This window comes from Ambystoma mexicanum, chromosome 10 (genome assembly GCF_040938575.1).
Source record: "Ambystoma mexicanum isolate Mex_15411 chromosome 10, UKY_AmexF1_1, whole genome shotgun sequence".
NCBI lineage: Eukaryota > Metazoa > Chordata > Amphibia > Caudata > Ambystomatidae > Ambystoma > Ambystoma mexicanum.
Genome location: NC_090932.1, coordinates 1,119,230,905 through 1,119,255,585, shown reverse-complemented (window position 1 = coordinate 1,119,255,585; position 24,681 = coordinate 1,119,230,905). Strand labels below are relative to the sequence as shown.

The window sequence follows — 24,681 nt, the reverse complement described above, 5'->3', positions numbered from 1 at the left end:
AACATGATTCTGTTTTAGTGCTCAATAATCGACTTTCGGTACGTTGTCTCTTCTCTAGCAGTGTCCCATGTTTTGGTGGAATTCTGCTGCTCTTACTTGGCTGTCACCTGTGCCTGCCGTAAATTGAATGTTATGCCCTTCTCTCTCCTTCCAACCGAGTGGTCAGGAGACATTTGATGGTTAACCTAGATTATGTCCTCAGGTCAACAGACCTCATCTCACTTAGGATTTGAATCTTGTGCTATCGGCTCTGATACATAAGCCTTTCAAATCTATGACATTTGCAGACATGAAACTAATCACTTGGAAAGTGCCTTGTTAGTTGCTCTTCTGTCGGGAGGTTCAGTGAAAGGCAAGACTTTGTTTTTTTTACAGGGACATGGTGGACCTACAGACACAAGCGGCCTTCCTTCCCAAGTAAGCGTCTTCCTTCCACATCAACCAAGAGGTAGTGCTTCCAACCTTTATCTAAATCCTCAATCTTTGGCGGAATCCACTCTCAATTGTTTAGATTTAAGGAGGGCAGTGGCCTGGTAATGAGTACTCTACACCTAATCTATAGCCCCCTTTCCTCCATACAACCTCCGTTCCCTGGAAATGAGTTAGTGAGTAGCAGGCTAAGGTCTGATGGGTGGGGGGTCAGTGTGGCCCGGGTACACCCTATTCCAGAATGCCCTTGTGTGGCTAAAGGGGGGGGGGATATGCACTGCAAAAAGACTACAGTCCCATCCTCATGGGACAGACTTCCCAGGAGTCTGGAGTAAAGGGGTCTACGGACCAGGAATACAGCATTCACTACAGTGAGCAACTGTTTGTTCCTTGTGCATTGTGCCACAGGTAACATTTTGACAAATAGTCCCAACAAACGCACCGGGGGAACTACTCACAGTTTGTTGTGAAGGGCACAAACAACATACAATTTGCAAATGTGGGCCATTCTTATTTGGCACCCTGCACTAACTCTTCACAGTGAGTCTCATAATACAAGAGCAGTAGGCAGCGGTGTGGGTACATGTTCATAACCCTTTATGATTCCCAGTGCCAGAATAGAACAGCAGCAGGTCAAGCAAAGCGGTGTATAGGTTCCCAGTACTTGAATGCGCGTCAATGTCATGTATAAAGAATAGTGGGGGGTACAAGACACAGCTGAGTTTACAGGCTGGGGTGTGAGAGTGTGTATAGCACATATGGGTGCATTACAGGCTTGGGGTACATCTGGAGTCTCAATACTGGAACAGTCAGATAGTTGGCAGGTCATGGTTGAGCAGCATAGGCAGAGCTGTAGGAAGCTGTTTGTGGATCCCAGTCTTAGAACACCAAGGCTGCTGAATTGGTGTGGGTTCCAGTACTGGAATAGCAAAGGATCATGCACGTCTATGAGTGGGCTTACTGCCCTAGCGCTAGCTCCTGGGGACTGGAATGGAAGTGGATGCTGCAGGGCAGGGTTGAGATCCCGGCTGAGATGCAGTGGACAGTAACACATCTTTAAGGTGTACTGGCAGAGCTGTACACACTGCAATAAGGGGAGCAGAAGCACAGCCCCGTTATTACTCGCTGTTTATTGGTGCGTTCCTAGTTTTTGCTTGCGAAGGACTCAAAGTACATTTGTAAAGAAAAATAAATCCTGGGAGGAGGCGGCAGAGATGCGCTGCCAGGGACACCAGGCACAGAATCAGACACATGACGCCAGCGCTGGGCTGCCTGCCACTGGCGTCAATACGGGCCGCTCTGCTCACTGCACACAAGACAGCCAGGGCATCTGTCAGAAAGAACCGTTTCACCCTGCCCCCCGGAATGCATGCTCCATAACCCTGGCATCTGTCCATTCATATCCAATATATCATAGCTCATTCCCTTTTCCCCCAGAAAAGTGTAGAATGAGACCTGTTTGTTTTTTGGCATAAAGAGCCGCAGATTTATTCCACAATAACAGCAAACCAAAACCACACTGCACACATTTGTGGAAACAATTACTCATAAGATGCGGCGACTGCTCCGTGTCCAAAATAACCTGCTTCCCCCTTTCATTCTCCAAGCGTCCTGAATAGGCCCAACTCTCCCAACCTTTGCGTCCGAGCCTCTCCTGCCCCTGCAGGTGCTGCTGGGCGGGGAGAGTGCCGTTTTCTTGGGGGAAGCTGAGCCCTAGTTGTTCCTCCCAGACGCCCCTGCCGCTTAGGCTCCCAAGGGGTGCTGGGTCTGAGAAGAGCGAAGACCCTTCTTGCTTTCCCCTGGCTCATCCGGAGTCTGTCTCATGTGTTTGTCCGGCCAAACACTGCCACGCCACGCGTGGGTTACCGCCCACCGTGGCTCCCCCCTTCCTCCTACCTTTCCAGGATTTTTGTGCAGATATTCCACAAGAATAGCTCCATGCCCACGGGGCCAAGTGTATACCATCCTTGTGAAAGTACTCTGGGGATTTCAGATTACTCAGCCCATGCCTGATCTGCCCAAAGCCCCTGCCCCTGCAGCACTTTGCCATTGCGCAGTTCAGCTTCCTCCTGGATTTCTCCACTGCTGCGTGCTTAACTGCACCTCTCCATTCCGGCCTCGGGATGATTTCAGACCAAACAATTTCCGTTTCCCCCAGTTGTCCTGCTAGTTCCTGCAATGAGGACATCATTTCACGCATCAGAGCCCCCCTTCCCAAGCTTGTGAGGTTGTTACCCCCTAAGTGGATAACCAGTATGTCTGGCTTTCGCTCATTGCTCACAAACCTATGCACCTGCTTCTGCAATTGTGCCCATTTCATCCCCGGCACACCATGCCAACCTATCCTGAACTCGCCCGCCGTCAGCTTTTCTTGTTCCTCTGTCCAGCTTGCCCCTGCTCTAGACACAAAAGAGTGTCCTACCACCCACACCGATCTCTTCCTTCTTCGAGCAGCCGCTGGTGAAAAAGAAGGAAAACACTTAACCTTACATTTTATCGGGCCTGATATACCTCTTGAAACAACCAGGTTTCCACCTCCCAATCTGCTTGATCACCACTTCCCCCATGCCAACAGCTGCTGCAGATGTGGCAGCCCCTATCCAGAATGAGTGTGTCCCAAAAACCCCTTCCGTCTCCCCAATTCCTTCTAAAGCCAGCTCCATCACCCTTTTAAACTGGAAGCGACTTAGAGCTGAACCATCCTGGTGGATGAGCAGTGGGGCCTCCCTTCCTGAAGGAGGTCTCCTCAGCCTGAGGTATCCTGGCACCGCCCTGACTGGGCATATTGCACTTCCTGCGATGAAATGTAATGACACAGTGCACCCTTTGTCCTCTTGATCCGTCTTTGACTTTTTTAACCATAAAGTCGCTTGAAGCTCTGAATAGTGTACATCCTGTATTTGTAAAAACCTAGCCCCTTTTGCACCTTTGCTCTCTGGCACCAGTTCACCTACCCTGAATGCCCCAAAGAACGCCAAAGTAAAGGCAGCTTTAAATAACGCTGCTTCGTATTCCCCGTGGCAGATTTGCCCTAGACAACATACCACCTTCTGTAACTTGACCACGTCAATGGGCCTCCTCCCTAATCCTCTGCGGGGTATCGCCGAAGCTCCCATGCCATGACCAAGTCGCCTAGCTTCCTGACGTTCAGAGTGGTGCCATCCCACAAAATATCTCGCGCCTTGAAACACTTGTGTACAGGTACGTTATAAATGCCATATCATATCATATTATCTTGTTCCCTACCATGAGCCCTCTACCACTGCTACCTGATCATTGTCATCGTTCGGGTGAGAGGCAGTGCTGGCCCCGCTACCTGCGTCTTTAAACCCATTCCTTGCTGTTCTCGGTGTTCCACCCAGCGTTGATTAATACCGTTTACTTCTTAGTCCCATACAGCGTGCTCCCCACCTCGCATCATGTTGCCGCTTTGCTCCGTATGACCAAGGGCTCCAGTCATAACACCAGAACTTGTTGTGGCTTTAGTACGCCTGACCAATGGCCCCCCCAGCCCTATAATACATTGCTCCCAAACATGTAGCGAGAGCTGGCCTTGCTGAACTGTTAACCTGTCCCCTAATTTACTTCGCTTGGCGCCCTAGTTGACTACTTCCGCCAGCCCCCGCGCACCATGCACAGTACTCGTTCGTACCACTGCCATCTCGTTCTTAGCCCGGTCCTGGTAAGTTCCCTCATGGTTCATTGCAGTGCGAGCTGGTCTTCCTGCACTGTTCTCATGCCCTAATGGTGGTGGCCTCCGCTACTTGATGAGGCCTCTTTCCAATCCGGAGTACTTCACCTTCTACGTCGTAGCAATGCACCTTCCTGCCTGTGCTTTGCCCCGTTACGACCCCGGCCTGGGCCCCTCCCACGGTACTCTCTTTGCCATTTGACCGCTGATTTCCACGCCATAATCCTCCTTTTCCACCTTACTTAGGGGCTGACTCTACATGCTCCGGTGACCTAGCCACATCACCCGTCTGCATTCTCCTGGGTGGCAAGACTACTGGAAATATTACCGCTGGCTATGCTTGGTTTTTTATTTATTTATTTATTTTAGACCGCACTTAAAACATCCAAGTTTGTATTTTCGAACCTTCATACTGTATCTGCGTTGAGTACCTTACTCTCCCCCAACGCCTGCAAACGTCTCCTGTCCTCCGACACTCACACTGGCACCTTGTCAGACCTTTCTCCCACTCTTTAGCTCGGGCCACCCAATCTTCATTTATCCGCCTGACTGCCAATTTGGCTGCTCCGCACTTGGCGACGCCCTAGTCCTTATAGTTGCGTACTTACCACACCTACTGCCTCTACAAAAAAGCCTTCTGGTTACCTGCCACTAACGGCCATTCCGCATGCATCCTTTTCATGTGCCGACCCTTATCACAACCTGCGGTACGTTGCCGTTCTTATGCTTCAAAAGCTATGGTTGCCTTGTTTGAGGCGTGCCCTCTCGTTCCGACTGGGCTGGACTGACTAGCTGAAAGACCATCGTCAGGCCCCACCCTTAAGCCACCCGCTTTAACCAAAGGGCAACCCTATCCGATCCCCCATGACTATACCCAGCTGCCCATTATACCATTCTCCACGAGAAAGGGGGGTGGGGGGAGGCACTGCCCTGTGATGTTTGTTGCTGCAATTCTTCACACTGTAGCCCCATTGTTCGGCAGCCTGTAACATCAATTTCCGTTCAAGCAACCAAACCACCAACTCCTCCACCTGTCATCACTACTTTCATCGTGAACACATGGCAAACAACGACACACAAACCATACCGTTCAATTTATCTTACCCACCTCTATCAAATTCAGGTTAGCTGTTGCCCAAGAGGAATTAGTACCGTTAAATCCCTTGCCAACACTGCCTTTACCCAGGACCGATCCTTTACCGTTGCCCCGATCTTTGCCATCACCGCCAAATACACCCATCGTTTCCTCCTTTGCTTACCCATGCACAGCTTCCCTGTTACCTCGGAAAACTACTGTTGTCATCATGCTGTCCCTATGTATCCCCAACAGCTGATGCAGTAAGTAACTCCGATTCCAATCACGGGCACTGGTGCCCCGCGCCCCCACTCACAATTAATGACACTCTAGCAATGGCCTCTGGCCTTGAATATGTTAGCCCTGGCCCTGAAACTGCACTAAAACCCCACCACTGTAACATAATTCACCTCCTTGTGCTTGGCGCCAGCGCGCCCTTAATTGCCATCCAATTAACTGCCAACCGCCCTCTCAAGCCTTCTTTGCGGAATGGTGAACCAGCGAACCTGCCATAGTTGAATTACAACTAAGCCCCAATTTTAGTTGCATGAAAACAGACATGCCAACCCTCCCGATTCAGGCGGGAGACTCCCAATTTTTAAATGAAAAATATTGCAAAATCTTGCTATAATTAAGAGCGGTAACTCAACCTTCGCACAGAAGTCTACCATCATACTTTTACTAAGCTCCTCGACGGGTTGAGAACAGAAACCCAGCTGGCTGCATGTCGACCTCCTTCTGAGCACTGGTTGGCCAGCGCCATGCTTATGGCCATCTCGCCCGTAATACTCTCTCCCGTATCTCAAAAGTCGTGCCCCATGCATTACTCGAGCCACCGTTGGCTTTGCTAACACTAAACGTCATCCGCATCTAACTGCTGTGCGAGGCCCCTGTTTCTCACAATATGTGAGGGAACCATGGGAAAAGCTCCTTCCAAAGTTACCGGCGGGTGTTCTTGCAGAGGTTGGATGCTGCTTCCTCTACAGCTCCAGCCTGCTATAAGGAGGGAGACCCCTCCCCTTTCTTTTGTCTGCCCTTCGCGGGCTTTCCCTGTGTTTTTGCCGCGCTTCCTTGTTTTCGCGGGCTTTTGCTGGTGTTTGCCGCGTTGAGCCCGGCGCCTCCCCTTTCTCCAGAGAGAAAGGAGGTCAGGAGAGGGACACTGCCCGGGTTATCGGGGGCGCCTCCTCCATTTTGTGGGGCCTTCGTCGACACCTTCATTCTCTCCTGGAGCCCTGCTGCGCCCCTGGGATTCCCCTACAGAGGTCGCCTGCCCCCATCAGTAGTTAGATCTGCACATCACTCTGCCACAAACTCTTCTGCCTGAACTCTGGTACCAGACAAGTACTGGCTCCTATATAGTGCACTTCATTCCTGCCTTTTTCAAACCCACCTTCAGCTCTACCAATGCACCTCACTCCTGCCTGCTGCAGTCGCTTGCTATCCCAGTACTAGGACCCCTGCAAAGCTCAGCCGATGGCGATCAATCACCCCCCCGTCCCCCAATACATACAGTACCTGCCACCACCAAAGTACTTGAACCTGCCTGCCCATGCAGTCTTCCTTTCCATTCTGAATGGTCTGAAGACGGGCATGCGACCAGGTGCCCCCACACCATCATGCCAGAAGAGGGTAGCGGCAACAGACATATAGAATATGACACTGCACGTTTGTGGGGCCTGATGTGCCTGGTCGCAGGATTTACCTTACTAGCTTCCTATATGTTAGGTGCTGCAATTGCCATACACCCCTGTGCCTGTGGGGGTGCAGGATGCACTTGTTAGGACCTGGTCCTATGCCATGTTGTGAAGCTTATTTACATGCACACACGACAAAAAGTATTAGCGAATACCATTTAACTTGCATAGCAGACCATTATGTCCAGGGACGGCCCAGAAAGGGCTGAGGACTAGAAACTCCACTCGCAAGGAGTGATAGGGCATGGCGAGTGGATGGGCACCTGGAACACTATACATTGGGCCTCCCTGGCGCTTTAGGGACCCTCCCCGGGTTATGATATAAGTGATTTATAACGTGCTTGTACACAAGTGTTTCTAGGCGCAACAAGACAAGGGAGGGAAGACAGAGGGAGGACAAGACAAACGATTTTACTAGGCCTTGTGTCATTTAGATCGTGCAAGTGCGAGAACGCGAAGTGCAAGGTGAAGTGGTGGGGGGAGTGCAAGGGGAGGGGGAAAAGCAGGGTAGCAATGCTCTCAGTAAGTGCAGCCAGGGTGGCGTGGCTCTGGGTAGTGCACGGAGAACAAGGGACTGTAGGGTTACAGTTCCAGCCCCTAAGTGTGTGGTCGGCCCTGAGGCAGGGCACGGGTGAATGATCACGAAAGAGCCTGGTACCCAGTGAGACTCTGAGGGTAGCCAAGCAACCAATCGGTACAGCAGACAGGTAGGTCAGGTGGGTCAGCAGGGGAGGGAGAGAGAGAGAAAGCAGAGGAGAAGAGGAAAGTTTTGAGCTGCTTCCGGAACATCAGGTGGTCCGGCTCAAGCTTGAGACGGGCAGGGAGGCCATTCCACAGAGAGGCATCTGCAGAGGAGAGAGAGATCTACTAACCACTCTCTGACTGGAGAAATGACTAACCCTTAGAGAGTTGGAGGTAGCTGAGCTAAGGGCTCAAGAAGGAAGGTATTTTGGAAGAGAGTGTTGGCTGTAGTGTGGACCCTGGCCCCAGAAAGCCTTGTGGACAATGCAAAGAGTCTTGAACTTGATCCTTGCAGCCACCAGGAGCCAACAGAGAGTGTTCAGGGCTGGAGAGATACGGTCTCTGGGCTTGAGGCCAAGGATAAGTCTCACAGTCCTGTTCTGGATTAGTTGTAGAGGAAGGCAGATTAAGAAAGAGGCTGCTGCAGTAGTCCAGCCTAGAGAGAACCAGGGCTCTGGAGACAGTGAGCTAGAGTCCATTTGAGGAGGTGCAGCTGGTAGTGGGACTTCTTGGCAACGTCAGAGATGTGAGGAGAGAAAGATGACACTAAGGCCGACGAAAGAAGCGGGCCCAAGGCAGGCGGCCAGAGTGAGAAGGATCTCTGTCTTACTGGCATTAAGGCAGAGATAGTTGGAGCCACATCAATCCTGAATAGACAGTCAGGAATGAGTCCGAGAGGAGGCAGAGGGGAGTCTGAAGGAAAGCCGAGTGTCATCCACATAACAGTGAAAGTTAGAAGAGAAGGTAGAGATCAGGTGGGACTAAGGGGCCAACTAGAGGTTGAAAAACCAGGGTGAGAGGATATAGCACTGGGGAACGACACAGGTAGAGAGAGAGGTGGCAGAAAGAAAGGGACCAAGTTGAACCTGGGGGGTGGGGGATGGGGGGAAGGGGTAAGAGGTCCAAGAGGAAGGAGACCAGCCACTACAGGGCCGGATCCGTGATGCACACGTTTCTCACAGAGTAGATTGATCAGGATGGCATGGTTGACTGGTTTCCCCGGCATACGTTTTCCCAATTGGTCATTGCCCTCTCATCAGGTGAGTCACACCATAGTAAGGTGCCCCGCCATTTCTGCCAATTTCAGCCACTTAACACAAATGTTTAGATATTGATCTTTTGACACTGGTCCTGACCTGGAGCGTCTGCCTATATGGGGCTTGGGTCAGTCTACAAGCCATTTTCCTGCTGGGGAGAATTTCTCAATGACCATCTAACAGTCTCTGCTGGAAGGGACTCCAGGAGACGTTGGTAGCAGCTTGTGTTATGACACTGAAAGCCACTCGTGCAGCCAACATGCCTCTGATCACAACACCTTTGTAAGCCCTTTCTGTCCCAGAGACATTTTGGCCCAGTGAACACACGCTTCATAGGAGCATGGAGCTAGTAATAAGAGAACCCTGGGAAAATAAACATTGTGAGGTCATTAAGACGATCCCAGTGTTGTGGCTTCTTGGTGTTAGATTGAAAGTCTAGAGGAGAGGCCTACTACTCTCGTCCTTAGTGGAGTTGGGAGCACCAGGGGCAGACTGGCCAATGAACAGCTGTGGCGTGCACCTGGTGGTCCAGTAGCATCAAAAGGCACTACCCTCTCTCTTTCCTCTCAATCCAAGGGCTGTCACAACAGAGACATTGGTAAGGCCAACAGTTTTGGGTTTTGTGTAGTCACAGGATAAGCATTTGCTGTGCACTAACGTAATGGTGCTACCTGGCCATAAGACAGCAACAGTTGGGCATATGACAGCAATGTCTGAAAGATGCCCAACAAGCCAAAACTGTTGGCACTGTCAATGTTCGTTTTTAACAGGACTTCTTGCAAGGAACAGAATATATCAAGTGGCTGAAGGTAGAGGTGGGTGAGCCTGGCAAGGCCCGGGACGGCCCAGGCTCCAGCCCATCCCTCCTTTCTAGCCACTACCCCCGGATGCCACGGGCCCCACCATGGTTGCCCAGTGCACAAAAACAATGGCAATTTCTTTCCATTGTGCCTGCGACGCACGGGCAAAATGGAAAGAAATGGCCATATACGAGGTAAAAAAAATGCAGACCTGATGGTGGCTCGCCATGGCCGCGTTTCATTTTTTCCCTTTTTCTGTGGGAGTCAGGGATTTCATGGGCTCAGCCCGTGGTAGGCTCAGAGAGCCTGGCCTGACTCCCAGGCTCGGCCCTACACATGAAATCTCATGACTGTTTAGAATACTGTCAGGGCAAAGTTTGATGTTACTGCTTGATAGAGCAAGCTCAAAGAGATCCCAGGAGGATGTGTTTTGGGAGGAAGGAGCAGGTTGGGGGTGGGAATGGCCATGGAGATTACCCCAGCTTTGGGCAGTCAATAGGTGGGTAAATAACCAAACACCACATACAAGCTGTGTGTCCCTCCACACTTGCCACCTGCCTCCTAGCTGTAGTCGAATGCAATCGTTTTAGCTTATAGTTCGCACTTTATAGCCAAAACTATAAATCACACATTAGCATTGCTAAAGATCCTGTGGGACTTTTTACAGCACCTCCCTCCAACAGTCATCAGTCTACACAGCTTCTTACTAGTGAACTACAGATACACAGCTCAGACTCGCTTGCATTATTGCTGAGGGATGTGCTACAATGCAGATACCACGTTCAGGCCCTGGCGGGCCAAATCAGTATTTCTTTATGGAGGTTCTCAAAAGTGTACAATTAAAATGACTTGAGACCGGTTTTGTGAAGCTGGGTAAGTAGCACTGTATAAAGCATGCCATTACCATTTATGTTGATCTTTACCATGGCCTGTGGGTATAGGTAGTTCACATGTGCAGCCTTTGTTGCCGTATTCGATTTGATCGAATTGTTTTCATCGTCACTCACTAAATATAGGGTAAGTAATAAATGTGTGGGGTATAGGGTGGGGGCTGCGAGGGGTCTCCCCCGCATATATATGCAGCGAAATTAACATTTTAAAAAAAAATCCTTTCAAATCTGGTTCGGCAAAAAAACAAAAATTATAAAAAATAAAAAGGAGAAAATGACATTGATTCGGCCTGTGCACTCATCCGCTGGTAACAGCCATTTTAGCAACGGGTGGAGAAGTCTTCCATTTTGCAGCAGTACTTCTGAGCACAGAGGCTGCCACTGTGGTGCGCATGAAAGGGAATATTTTACACGTTGTAGAACTGGGCTGGAGTTGCATACTGCCCGGGCTGCTTTGGCACCTTTGGGCAGCGCTGTCACCTCAGACGATCTCCTTTTGGCCACATCTGATCAAGTCAAATTAATGTTTTTTTGATGGATAAAATCCTCTCCAAAGTAAACACAACAACACAAATGCAGATATACAAACAATCAAATAAAAAAAGGCCATTAAAAAGAAGGAAAATATCATATTTTCAAAACACTGGACTATAGGAAAGCACTTTTCATGGTTTCCCTTATAAATAATGCATGCTCAGTAAAACGATAAAGGGCTGATGCTGTGTATCTGTTGGGGAGTGATGGCAGATGAGAAAAAGCTGACCTGGAAGAATGGCAGACGATTTCAATATGGGAACGAGGCGCTTCCTCCTTGGTGGTCCATAAACAGGGCAGAACTAAAAGAAATGCATCCGATCTTCTTTGATAAAACTATGGCATAGGCAAATATCATCCCATAAGGGGCAACTATGCCGGCTTCTGCCCAACAGTGCTAAGGGAAGCAAATAAGTTCTCAGACAGAAATGAACAACCCGCAAACGCGGGTTAACAGACCGCACCAAGTACTCGCTGTGCTCCGATTCAAGAGGCAGATTGACTAACAGGGGTTTACCCAACTCCCTGTTCAATGTTTTCTCGCTCCTACAGGCCAAAACGTTCTGCAGCGATGCTTTTGTGGTGGTTTCTGGGGCTCACAATGAATGCTGGTAAATATACTGGGGAACAGCAGGCCCAAACCGCAAAAAGATGGCCGCCACCAGCACCGCACCTAACCTGTGCGCCCCACCAAGAAGCCTCCCTGGAGACGATTGGATACTAACAGCTCCAATAAGTAATGCAGACCACCTCCTGCAGGTGAAACCGACGCACGAAGGCCGGGTGCAAGGCCATTACTCCTCTCTGCAGCTCTCCGCTGCTTGCCGCTATTGCCGGATGCCGAGTAAGCATCCATCCAACTGTGAAGGTAAGCCCTTTCGGTACTCATGTACAGCTGGCGCTTATTTCCATGTACAGGGGGGTCATGCGCGCCTCTTCTGCCCACGCCACCACCAACTGCCATGTCCAACCCCCTTCCTCCGTCCGGCTTGCCCAACAGAGAACCACACAGGTCTGCTCCACAATGGTCACCAGCCCTGCATCACAGCTCGAAGCCAGCGAGGGGCCCCAGACTACAACCCTACGCTGGCAATCCCCACATCCACTACTCGGAGCCCCCGCATTATGTAGTCCAACGGCAGCTCCTATGCAGGTCACCCCGCTCACCACAATGACTTCAGCGACTCTCTACGTTCCAAAGCCTCACCATCCCAGCACAGGGATGCAGGCTCTTCAAACCTCAGACAAGCTAGCAGCAGGCATCATCGTCCCCAGCCTCCAAGTGGCAAGGCCCCTTGTGAACTATCCTCTAACACAGACACCCAAACCCTCCGCAGCCATGACAAGGAAACCCCCGCCACGGCCTCCTGCCACTACTCACCCGCAGTACACAGAGGCAACCACCCCCAATCTCCCTGGCAGCAAGGAACTCAGGACTTGCCTACAGGTCAGCAAGACCCATCCCATCCCACCATCCAGCAAGTCTCAATACAAGGAACGTTCACACCTGGGCTCTTAACAAGCTTATTAGGCTAGCCCCACCCAATTATAGCAGCCACACGCACAAAACTAGCAATCTACCGGCAGACCACCCATGCCACACTACTATCCCCCCAGGCTCCCACGTTAGAAACAAACCCCCCTCAACGTAAACTCCACACTCAGCCACCCCTCATTCAAAGGAGCCCTCATCAATGCCAGATCAATCCCTGCCCACTCCCTCGACATCAACGATCTAATCACCTCCAAAAACCTAGACCTACTAGCCATCTCAGAAACCTGGCTAAACCAAGCCTCTGGCACAGCCCCATAACTGGTCCTTCCAGAAGGCTTCACAGTATTGAGACATAACAGACCCGACACCAAGGGCAGAGGCGTAGCATTCCTCTTCAGAGACTCCTTCCACATAAAACCCACCGATAGGACTATGGGTGGAAACTGTGTGCTCTTCCCACTGAAGGGAACAAGTTACTTACCTGTAACTGTTGTTCTCCAGCATGGGTCTGGCATGGATTCACATGCTCATGAATATTCCCCGTCGTCAGGCTGGGAATCCTCGGTAAAGAAAAAAGAAAAAATCAGTATCAGTTTCGTTTCTGATCTGTCTTTCTTAGTAGTAACCAATCACTGGTCTCTGGGTCATACTGCCCCCAGCCAATGACTGCCCTCTCCCTAAGCCCCGCCTCTGGCAGCCATCCTCAGATTTGGTAGCACGTAAAGTGGCAGTATAACCAAGTGAAGAGCCGCAGAGGGGTAGGAGGGAGGGTTCGCATGTGAATCCATGCCAGACCCATGCTGGAGAACAACAGTTACAGGTAAGTAAGTAAGAGGGCCTCAGCTCTCTTGTCGTCCGGTAGGAAGTCCAACAGGGGGCGATCTTGTACCATAACTCCCTGTCATAGCGGGCCACGATCGCGAGGGCGTTGGCCGCCTTAATTGTTGTTGCCGCCGACGAGATAACTCGTTGTCCCATCGCATCCAGCTTCTTTCCTTCGCCGTCTGGCAGAGAAGTTGAGGCCGATGCCCCCCCCCCCCGCTTTCTTCTTGGCTGCCGCTGAGACGACCGAGTCAGGGGTCAGTTGCGCCCTAAGGCACAAAGGTGCTGCGTCGGGGACCCGGTACTTCTTCTCGTACGGATCCCTCTTGGCAGGCGTCGTAGACTGGTTCTTGAGAAGGGTGAGATCCTCGTCCCAGATGTCATCCAGCAGAGGCACGGCGAGGACTGTCTTCCTCTTGGCCTCGCGCCGTTGGTAAAGGAAACCTTCCTTCTTCTCTTCGGGGCAGAGCTGAAAAAGCTCAGATGCCCTGGCGATCATAGCGTGGAAAGACCCAATCTCGTCAGGCGGGGAGGAATCAAGGCCTTCACCACCTTCTGCGGGCCTGTGGCCTTCACCTTGGGGGGAGGGTCACCGCCTCGGTCCCCCTCGGCTGGATCCTTCGAGATCTACCGGGGCCTCTCCAGAAGTTTCGCCGGGTTCTCGGCCTTCCTCTTCCCTGAGCCAGAGCGTTGGCTCGTGGTTGATGGCGCTGGAGAGGATGCACCCTGCCTGGCAGCCGAGGAGCCCGACCGTTCGGAGCTCCCTGTGCCCGCGGACTCGCGGTACTTTGCCTTCTGTTGGGCCCCCGTCGCTGGGGCGCCCTCACAGGACTTAGAAGACCACTTGGACTTTTTCTTCTTCTCACCTGACGGGCTCTTTCCTTCCAGCCAGTTGGAGAGACGAAGGTGTCGGTCCTTGATGGTCCGTTCCGACATGTTCCCAGAAAATGCACAGTCCTTCTCCATGTTCGTTTTGTCCTCACGAAGGCAGTAGAGACATTTCGAGTGCTCGTCCTCCTTGAACACATTCTGCAGCTGGCATCCAGGGCAAACCCTGAACAGCTTTCCGGGCGTCGAGCTTCCTTTCTCCTGGGCCATGTCCGGGTAGGCTGCAGAAACTTCTGGACTCCTCCAAGAAGCGCAACTCGACGAAAACGTCACCCTTGAGGGGCGTAGAAAATCCAAAACGGGTCCCCGTTGATCGGATGTAGACACGGTGGAGCTTGAGGCTCTATTTGACCGAAAAATGAGAAAATCTCTTTGAAAAAGCGTGAAAACGCAGCAAAAAAGCTTGAGAGCTAAACACGAGGACTCCCAACACTTGAGCGTGCGGTAACAATCTGAGGAGGGCTGCCAGAGGCGGGGCTTAGGGAGAGGGCAGTCATTGGCTGGGGGCAGTATGACCCAGAGACCAGTGATTGGTTACTACTAAGAAAGACAGATCAGAAACCAAACTGATACGGATTTTTTCTTTACCGAGGATTCCCGGCCTGACGACGGGGAATATTCATGAGCATGTGAATCCATGCCAGACCCCATGCTGGAGAACTCGCCGCCGCCCATTCTGACTGCATGACCATTCACATCAACTATCGACCCTCAGGGCCCAACTCAGCCTTCGAAGCTGATCACCTGCACCCGATAGGAGAGAACATTAAACCCACCACCAGGATCATACTCCCGGGTGACCTGAACTTAAAACTCAATGACCCCTTTGATATAACAGCCTCGACCTAGGCTTTATACACTGTACCACGACCCCAACGCACACCAGAGGTAGGACCCATGGTCTGACCACCATGTCATCAGCTTCAACTTCCCTCAGCTGAAACTTCAAACCCCCTGCCCAGCCATGCCTCAATCCCAGTCTTGAGGCAGCCGGAAAAAATATCCAAAGAATCCATTTCCCTCTCTTCATCCCACTCTACCCAGAATCCCTCAACTCCACAGATCCGGGAGTACTAGTGGACATCTATACCAGAACCCTCACCAAAGCAGTAGACAGGGTAGCCCCGCTTCTCTTGCAGAAAGCAGAACCTACAGGTCACATCAACACCTGGTTCACCGAGGATCTCCAAGCCCTGCGCAATAACAAAAGACAGGCCGAAGCCATCTGGAAAAAAGCACCTACAGCCTCCTCCAAAACTGCTTTCAACAAGATAGCCACACAATACAAGCAGGCCATTATCACCACCAAAGCTAACGCCTACAATTCTACAATAGCCAACGCCAGCTCCAACTCACAAGAACTTTTTTTTTATCCTTAGGGAACTAGAAGTACCCTCCATCTCCAGACACCACTGGTGCTGTAAAATCCAGGACGCCATGCGCCTGAAAATCAGTACACTCCAGAAGAAAATAAAAACACTGACCAAAGTATTCCCCCGCCACGTACGCCCTGCTAAATCTCCTAACACCCCCCACTTCTGCTTCAGAGAAATCTTGCAACTAGAAACGGACAACATCACTACAAATCTAAAACCCTCCAGGTGTAAAGGGGACATTTGCCCAGCCAATATCATCAAAGACTGTGCAGAAACCTTATTACCCTTTATCAACGCATTTGTCAATGCCTCCTTCACAAACAACAAAGTCCCACAAAGCCTCAAAGAATCCTGGGTCCTCCCACTGCTAAAGAAACCAACCCTCGACCTGTCCATGCTGAACAACTACCGCCCCATCACCACGGTGCCATTCCTAGTAAAAATCCTAGATAGAGTAGCGTACATCCAGATGCAATCTTGCCTCGAAGAAAACCATATCCTTGGGATGCGCCAATCGGGTGTCAGACCAGGCCATGGCACGTAAACTGCCGCCCTGGACATCCATCCATCTATCTATCTATCTATCTATCTATGTTCTTGTATTGCGCCACTAACCCTAAGGCCTCAGGGCGCACACAAGAGAAAAAGAAACAGAGAACATAGAATATGAAGAGGACAAAAAAAATGGTGGAAACAAGCCAGACTCTACAAGAAAACAAGGAGTCATAAGATGTTATAGGACAGACAATGAGGGTAGCGTCAGTAGCAAGAGGAGAGGAGACCTTACCCATGGCCTGGATCAAACAAGAAAGTTTTCAGTTGTTTCTTAAAAACAGTTACTGAGCTGATGTTAGCCAGATGTTTTGCCATGGAATTCCATAGGATAGGAGTCCAGGAATTAAAACTGGCTCCTCCTAACCCCTTCAACACGGACATGGGTTGGAACAGAGAAATATTGCCGCTGGATCGTAATAAACGGCCAACAGGTTTCTTTTTTAACCTTGTTCTGAGGTATGATGGGGCCTTACCATGCAAGCGTTTATGCACGATAGACAGCCCCTTGTGATGCAGCCGTTGTTGGACGGGCAGCCAGTGCAGGCTGTGTCTTGCTTCAGAAATATGCACATTGCGCCCAAGTCCAAGCACAGCTCGCACTGCGCTGTTCTGGATCACCTGCAATGTTCTAAGATTTGCCTGAGATGTACCAATCAAAAGACTGTTACAGCAATCCAGCTTGCAGTTCACAATTGCAGCCGCCATCAGTGCAAGATTTTCTCTGGACAGATAAGGACGAATCTGCCATAGGTGTTGGATGTAAAAGTAGCATGAAGACTTACGGTAATTGGTCTGCCGGGTGAAAGACAGCTGAGGATCAAAGTAGACCCCAAGAGTTTTTACGTTTTTTGATACGTGAATAACATGCTGACCAATCAGAAAGTTATCATATTTCACATCTAGATTCTTTAGCCGCTGCTGAGTGCCCAAGATGAGCAACTCGGTTTTAGCATTATTGAGGGCTAGCGAATTCAAGGCCGTTAAAAAAACTAGCTAGACATGTTCAAATATGAGGGTAAACCTGCACTACTCCTCCTTCTAGACCGCTCAGTCGCCTTCGAACTGGTCAATCACGAAACCCTATGCTGTCATCTCTTAGACGCAGCTAACTTCTCCCACCAGAGGCAACGCCATGGATAGCATCCTTTCTAGAGGGCAGATCCACCAGAGTTTTCTCTGACATGGCCAGCAATCCACCCATACCCGTCCCTTGCGGAGTCGCTCAAGGTTCCTGTATCCGCCCCATACAACATATTTAGCAAGCCCCTCTTTGACCTCCTAGACAGCATCGGCATATCCTACACTAACTATGCTGAAGACACACAAATCCTCTTACAACTTTCAGGCAGGAACAAGGAAGACTCCTGCACAGTCAATAGCATCTACTCAACAATCCTGGATGGCAGAAAGTGTCCTGTGCTTAAACGATGACAAAACAGAAATCTTATTGGTGGACTCCCTAACTGTGGGGTGCATTGAAAGGCCCTTAACGTGAGTAGCAAGATTTTAAACACTGAAACAATAACAGCCTGGCATTTAATTTTACTTGAAAAACAAAAACAAAGAGCCATGTGGAAAGGGGACTACCTGTTACCAATAGATAAGCAGCATTTCAATTTACAAAAGGCGGCATCAAAGATCCCGGTCACATGGAAAACAGGATTTTTAAACATTGAAAACAAAAACGGCCTGCACATGTGTGTGCAAATAAAAACGTTTTTTGAAAAAGTTAGTGAAAACAATATTGCAGGGTACTTCCCCAAGATTGTAAAATTGGTGGTGTCATCAATACTATATAAGGGGGACTGCACTAGGACTGAGACAGACCGAAAAAGGAGAAAGACAGGAGGACAGAGAGGAGACAGACCATCAGGAAGGTTGCTGAAATTAACCATCTGACTGCTGGAAGGAGACACCAGAGGAGATTACTGGGAGTGCATCTGGGTGGAGCTGTCTATCTCTAGGGAGGCCTCAAAGCTGAATGGGTCTTATGGTGGAGAGCGGGAGGCCATCTAGGAGAGTGAAGTGACCAGACCCCTGCTCTATCTTTTAATAGTGCCCTGAGATGCAGCTGGCTTTCCTGAAACTTAAACAGAGGCTTGCTATGTAAGTAGAACTGAGCCTGGGGAAACCAAAAGGTGGGGGAGTCTGCTTGCTTTGAATCCTTTCCCATTATAGTGGGTGGGGGTTGCAGAATTGTGTAGATCCTTAACCTATTTAACCAAATTTGTGTAGATCCTTAACCTATTTAACCAAAAATATTAATTTAATCAATTCCCCATTTGGCAGAATACTACAAGGTGAATTTTGTTCAAATTCAAAATGAACAAAGCTCACTTCCCAGTGTGTCATGAAAAGTATAGCCTATAAATTAATTGGGTAATCCTTGTAGTTCAGCGGACCCCGACTTCTTTAAGGAAGATGGGGTGTTCTTTGTTCTTAAATCAGTCCAAACTTTTTATCCAGCTTCCCCAACACCGTTCAGTAAGGGGAGGGTGGGGGGGGTCTGAAATCCAAAATTCCCCAAAGCATTCCAATTTTTATGTCTGACTTCCCAACCTAAACCAAAGCAAGGGGTAGGGGGTCTGAAAACCAAGCGATAAATCGCCCTGTGTTTATTTTAATCAAAAGTGTGGGCAAAATTATAACTGCCATATGTATTTTTACTAATCTTGAAATCCTACTGCTCCCCTTTTAAGCCTGCAGGAAAATCAACATTGCACATTACATCAGTGCCTTTGTTATTGATGAATGTAATTATTTTGCGCAGTGGAATTTGCAGGAAGTAAACATTTTGTCTGTGTTCTGTGATGTATGTATGCTAAGAGAAGTTGATTGTGTTGTGCCACGGATAAAGTGGTGTTTTTTATATTTTCATGCTCATTTCTATTACTGTTCATTTAAATAAATACCAATATATTTCCCGTACACTGGACTGGTTCTTGGCTCATTGTCAGCTCAGGGGAGAGGGATCCAAGGGGCATGATATGTGTCTGAGATAGGGCTAAAAAAAGAATTTGTTAAACAGTTTGTCTCATAACCACGTGAGTGGGGAGGGAAGAAACTACCTGTGTTGAGGGTGGCTTCTCAATAAACCGTTACACAACGCTGAAGAACATAGACCCCCAATTCTCCACCTTCATCATTGATGGGACATAGATCCCCCACCTCAGCATCAGTAAAAACCTTAGGCGTCAACTTCGATGCATCGCTCACCTTCTCCAGGCAAGTGAACTTGATCGCCTCGTCAGCAGCATACACAGCCAAGCTTATCAATGCCACTAGACACTTCCTGACCCCAGTCAGTTGCCTAACAATCGCCTGCGCAATGACAGGGGCTAGACTGGACTATTGCAATGCCCTTTTTGCAGGAACCTCCAAGCAGAACCTAAAGAAACTACAAACAATCCAAAATAATGTCCTTCGGGCCCGCACTCAACATCCCGAAAAAGAGACGACATCCCTCCCGTGAGTAAGAAAGTGCACTGGGCTCACAGTCAGGGAAGGAATCATTTTCAAAGTCCTCTCAATCACACACAGATGCCTATCCAACACAGCGACTCAATACCTGTCCCAATAAATTGTGAGATCCAAATCCGACAGACCTACCAGAAGCGCCTATGCCCACCATCTAACCCTACCCAGTGTAAAAAGAGCCAGAGGAGGAGGTTCAAGGTTCCCTGATTGTGGCAACGAATGACCTGCCATCTGCCCCAAGAGCAGAAACATCATACTGGCCATTCTGCAAAGCCCTGAAAACCTGGCTATTCGCCGAAGTAGCTCCCTGCCGAGCAGTTCCCGGGCCAAGACTGAACATCTCTCGACCTTGCACCCGTGCCAGAAAAGAGATCGAAGATCTATGGCCCCGAGGCCAGTCTGACACTAACGTGCACTGCCTGCCTCTATGTTTACATGTAACTGGTTTCATGCAACAGCGCCCTGTTGTCTTCGGGCTGAGGCGCTTTACAAATAAATAAAATAATGTTTCTCTTAAATATCTCTCAACCAGCTATTGTGCACGTGGATATCAGAGTTCATTGGATCACTAATGGAATCAAGCCCGATTGGGTGTGGCGTTTCTCCAAGCATGCAACCAGAAAGTCAGCACTCTCAGGTCGTTTAGATATAAAGCAAAGCCTGGCCACATTCCAGGAGCAGAGGTAGCACAGGGGCACAGCAAGAAAGGCCAACAATACATGCCGAAAAGTATTTTCCTTGTCCTAGATTGAGCCCTTGCTAGCCACGCAGACCGATTTTGCGTGACAAATTCGAAGGTAAGGCTTGATGAGAGTTCACCCATTTTTTGCAAATCTAATCAGGGCTCTGTTCAGCTGTGCCACTGTTAATGACTGATTTTAAATATGTGCATACCACTTTAATTTATCAGAAACAGTAATGGCCATATATGTAAACTTCAGAACCCTCTATCTTCTCTTCAGCTGCCAAGACAGGGGAATGTTTTCTACTAGTGTGCCAGACTGCCAGGAAATCAATATAGGGATCCATGTTGTTTTCCCGCAGGCGTCTTTTCTCCGAAGCCTGCTTTTCCGGGCAGTCTTCAGCACTGCAGGAATACAACATCTATGTAGTTCTATGATGTTTGCGTGAGATTTGCTCGAGGCACCTTTGTTCACCATTTTTTTAACACATTTCCCCGCTGAAAAAATGCAGGGGGAGAACCACCTGCAACAACCCCACCATAATTAAATACCTAAACCCAACCTCCCATCTATGTTTGCGAGGAAATGTGTTAATAAAAGGAGAACAATAGGGCCTGTGAGCAAATGGTGTAGATTGCATCTGTGTGCCTGCTCCCCATTCTTCAGCGTGGTGGACACCCCCACAAACCTGGTTCTCCACCCATTTCCTTGGTGTTGTGCGTTCCTCAGTCTCCCCCCCCCCTCCTTACCAGTCACCTCGCGCTTCCGCCACTTCTGGTCCCTCACGCGTGATAAGTGCATAAACCAATTCCCAACAGGCCGCCGTTTGGCCAAGGCCGCCTGTCGGGAAATGTACTTCGCTCAAATTGGAAGATTCCTCAACATAGCCTGTTCCTAACACCTGAAGGGGCAGCTCAGGGAATGCCAAGAGGACCACATGGGCCCTCATTACAAGTACGGCGGTGCAGAAAAAACAGTGGTAACGCAGACACTGCATTACCGCAGCAAAACGCTGGAGTTAAATCCTCCACCTTACTGCCCAATAAAAAGCACCATCGGTTTCACTACTGCCGCGGACATTCTGCCGAAAATCCCCATGAAGTCATATGGAAATGGAATCCAAAAAAATGGGGACTTTAACCACCTACCACCACTTATAATCCTGCGGTAAATCCACGGGACCAAGGGGCAGTAACTAATTACGTTTGGTGGAAGCACCTCACTTAGATGACTAACCAACATTAATTTATAGTACCTTTCAGAAGGTCATGAACCCCTCCCCTGGGTAGGTTTTCGTTTTTTCGGGTTAGTCTTTTTTTTGGACATCCTTTCTCGTGTTCATACTGTCTTGTGTTCTAGAGTATTGCCTACTTATCGGTGCCACTCTCAAGCCCATAACCAGAAAGAGAGGAAGTCGAATTATTTTAGAGCTCAGTCAGTCTTCCTTGTTTGTGCGGAATAAGCCAAGCTGGGGCGTGCAGGCCCCCACACGCAGATCTGCAGTGCTCCTCTGACTGCAGAACATGAAGGGTTCGGAATCCCTGGCTCGCAATTCCTGCTCTCAAGGTGGCACAAAACCAGGGTGACTAGCTACGTCGGGTTTTACTGGGACTGGGAGCCTGGTTCCCCGGTCCCGGTTTTGTGGAGGGGGGTCTTCAGAGGCTGCATTGCCTGCAGGGGGGTGTAATATACCCAACAGAAGAAACGGGTGCATTGCAAAGAGCTTTTTTTTTTTACAAATCAACAGAATAGTCTGTTATATACTAAATGCATGTTCTATTTGGTGATTTTACTGTAACGATTAAAGCCAGCCAGCTTTGGTTGGGCTTACTATCTGCCATTGCACTAACCAATTGTGCCAGAGAGACTGCATGGGAAGACAGTCCTGTAATATCATGCGGAGCAATAGGTCCTTTGTCTTTCATGTGCCTAGAGTCAGACCAATGCAAATCCGCAGTTTGTCATGGATCACCCCCGAACTCTTTTACCCACTAAACTGCAGTCCTGGCAGTGGCACTTTAGTAGTATGGTACAGTTGGTGGCTGGCCCGGTCTTGTCACACAGAGACCCACGTGCACCTCAGTCTTGATCTGACCTCTTATTGCGGAACGGTAGCGATAAACACAGCGATCCTAAGCTTCCAATCTTTCTTTCCATGGTACAGGCTGCATTTGCGTGTGCCCTTAGGTCATCACCTCCCTCAGGTTCTGCAGTATCTAGCAACGTTCTTATCTCATCATTGCCCTTTTACTCAGTTTAGACTTAATAGCTTTTCAGTGGATGGTTAGTGTTTCTGCTGCCACTGGCTGCATGTTATGTGATGATCTGCATCGGTTAATGCCCTCACAGCATTCCTTTATGTCTTCATTATAAATATAGAACCCAACGGGTGCCTCAGACGTTTTGCCCCAGCTGTGGGCAAGGGGGGCCCAAATATCATTATGAAATGGGTCTCCCACGAGCCGGCTTTTCAGCCAGACTTCAGTCGGTCCTGGATATACACAATGACCACATTCCTGCTCCCTGGGACTGCACCGACTCACAGGCAGCTTTGCCAGAGCAACTCAGTCTTGGCCTACAGTGCTCCTCTGATCGTAGAACTGCAAGCAATAGTTACAGCGGTTCCATCGTCCCCTCCGTGCTTCATTGATATCACCCCCAGGCTTGCCTAGGGCAAGGCCTCAAATCTGTGCCCCTGTAGAGCAAAGACCCCACTCTGTCCCCCGAGGACATCAATGAACAGAAGTGCACGTACCAGCTCGTGGCTCTGCGGCTTGCCCTGCAGCTTCTGGTGGTAGTCGTAGTTGAGCCGGTCCAGCACGGCATGCTCCTCGTCATCGACAGCCGCCATGGAGCGCTCCTTGTTGATTTTGTCGATGTCAATCTTCTCCTCTCCTTCCAGGATGGCATTCCACCAGTACTCGCCGTGCTTAGTCAGGTTGATCTGTGGCACAGGTTGGAGGAAAGGAAAGTACAGGCTCAGGGTTAGTCAGTAGCACCAGCCTTCAGTACCTGCGCTTCTTATTTTTGGTCAAAATTGAGGGCCGGGACTTTTCCAAGTTTGAGGAGAGTACCGGCACTCAACTTTGTCAAACGTCTCATATTTCGCAGTCCCACACACCCCAGCTCGCCATAGACTGCCCAGCTCGGCGTTTACGCTTTTCCTTGTGATACGTCAAAGTGCAGGGGAAGCACAGCTGCTCCCCCTGATGTTTTGCTTTGTGTCAGCAAATAAGCAAGATCACAGGGGCGGGGAAGTGAAAAGGGCTATTGTCCATCATAAGTCTGGAAGTGTTGTAGTGGGGGAAGCGGTGCAGGTAAGACAGAACGCAATAATCACAACCCCCCCCCCTTCCATCAGAACTGGTCCTAAAGTACCATAATCATGAGACCAAACAGTCAGGTAAGGTGGAAAAACTTTGGCCATAAAACAATCAGCTATGTATAAAGATAACCAACCAACAAAAACAGAATGGTAAAAAACATTTTGGGGAAAATGGGATCAGGTGAGCGGGCACCTTACTCCACCGTATGGCCAACTCGAGGTTGATCCCTGCCGCCCTTCACAGAAAAGCTTGCGACTAAGTGTTGAGCCGTGCCTGGTTTTATTTTTCGCCACTTGTTTTCTTCTTTTCATGTGGCATCTTTCCTTTTTTCCATTGCCTCTTGCAAGGCATTAGCTCTTTTCCGGGTGTTATCCTCTTTCCATATGTTTCGGTTACATGTTGCCTTATTTAATGTAGCCTTTTTGTCCAGCATATTTCACTTTTTACATTGCCTCTTGCGAGGAGTTAGCTCTTTCCCGGATTCATCCTTTTCTCATCTTTATGTTTTAGTTTTGTGTTGCCTTCTTTAATTGGACTCTTTAGAGGCGCTCGTTTTTCCCTTTTTTCCCTTTTCCAGAGATATATGTACCCAGTGTGTCGTTTATTATTGGTGCTACCTACACCCCTTGCATTTCTTATGGGTGGGCGGGAGGTTGTTTCTGCCTCATGTGCGCCAGGCCTTGTCAAAGCTGTGCCCAGTGCCAGGGAGAAGGGAGTGCTGAGAAGGGCTACCATGCCCTCCACAGATCTAGGCCCTTTTGTCACATCAAAGGCCCTGCGTCTCCCTTCCGTCCGGATAGGGAGGGGGGGGGGGCTTTGATCTAGCTGTCAGGGGCAGGGACCACCTGTTTGGCAGGTGCCAGTTTCTTGTCCCGGCCACCTTCCAGTGTGCCCGGGCACCCAGTAGTCTAGGTCCCTTTTGTCTGCTAGTCCTGGAGCCGGAGCCCTCCCTGCACACATGGGTGCCATGGGAAATGCGCCCGGTAGGTGTTGCCTATTTCCCTGGGTGGGGGAGGAGGGAGCGTGCGTCCTCCTGCAAGCCCACCTCCCACCTCTGGGCCTTCCACCTCCGTGGTGCGGGGCATGTGAAAAAGGTGTGAATAGTAGGGGTGAGCATTTTGCTGCATGCTGTGTGAAACAGACTGTAGCTAATGGCATTACATTGCGT

At 49.7% G+C, this 24,681-nt stretch overlaps 1 protein-coding gene across 3 annotated transcripts in view; it reads right to left on the bottom strand.

Annotated features, from left to right (window-relative positions):
* NUDCD3 (NudC domain containing 3) overlaps window positions 1-24,681 on the bottom strand; it is a 410,872-nt gene that overhangs the window by 18,188 nt on the left and 368,003 nt on the right. For 2 of the 3 annotated variants that reach the window (XM_069618975.1, XM_069618976.1), the window contains exon 6: window positions 22,943-23,131. The exons of the other annotated variant lie outside the window; for it this stretch is intronic. In XM_069618975.1, the coding sequence (XP_069475076.1) occupies window positions 22,943-23,131 (189 nt within the window). The remainder of the gene's footprint in view (window positions 1-22,942; window positions 23,132-24,681) is intronic. 3 annotated transcript variants of the gene reach the window in all.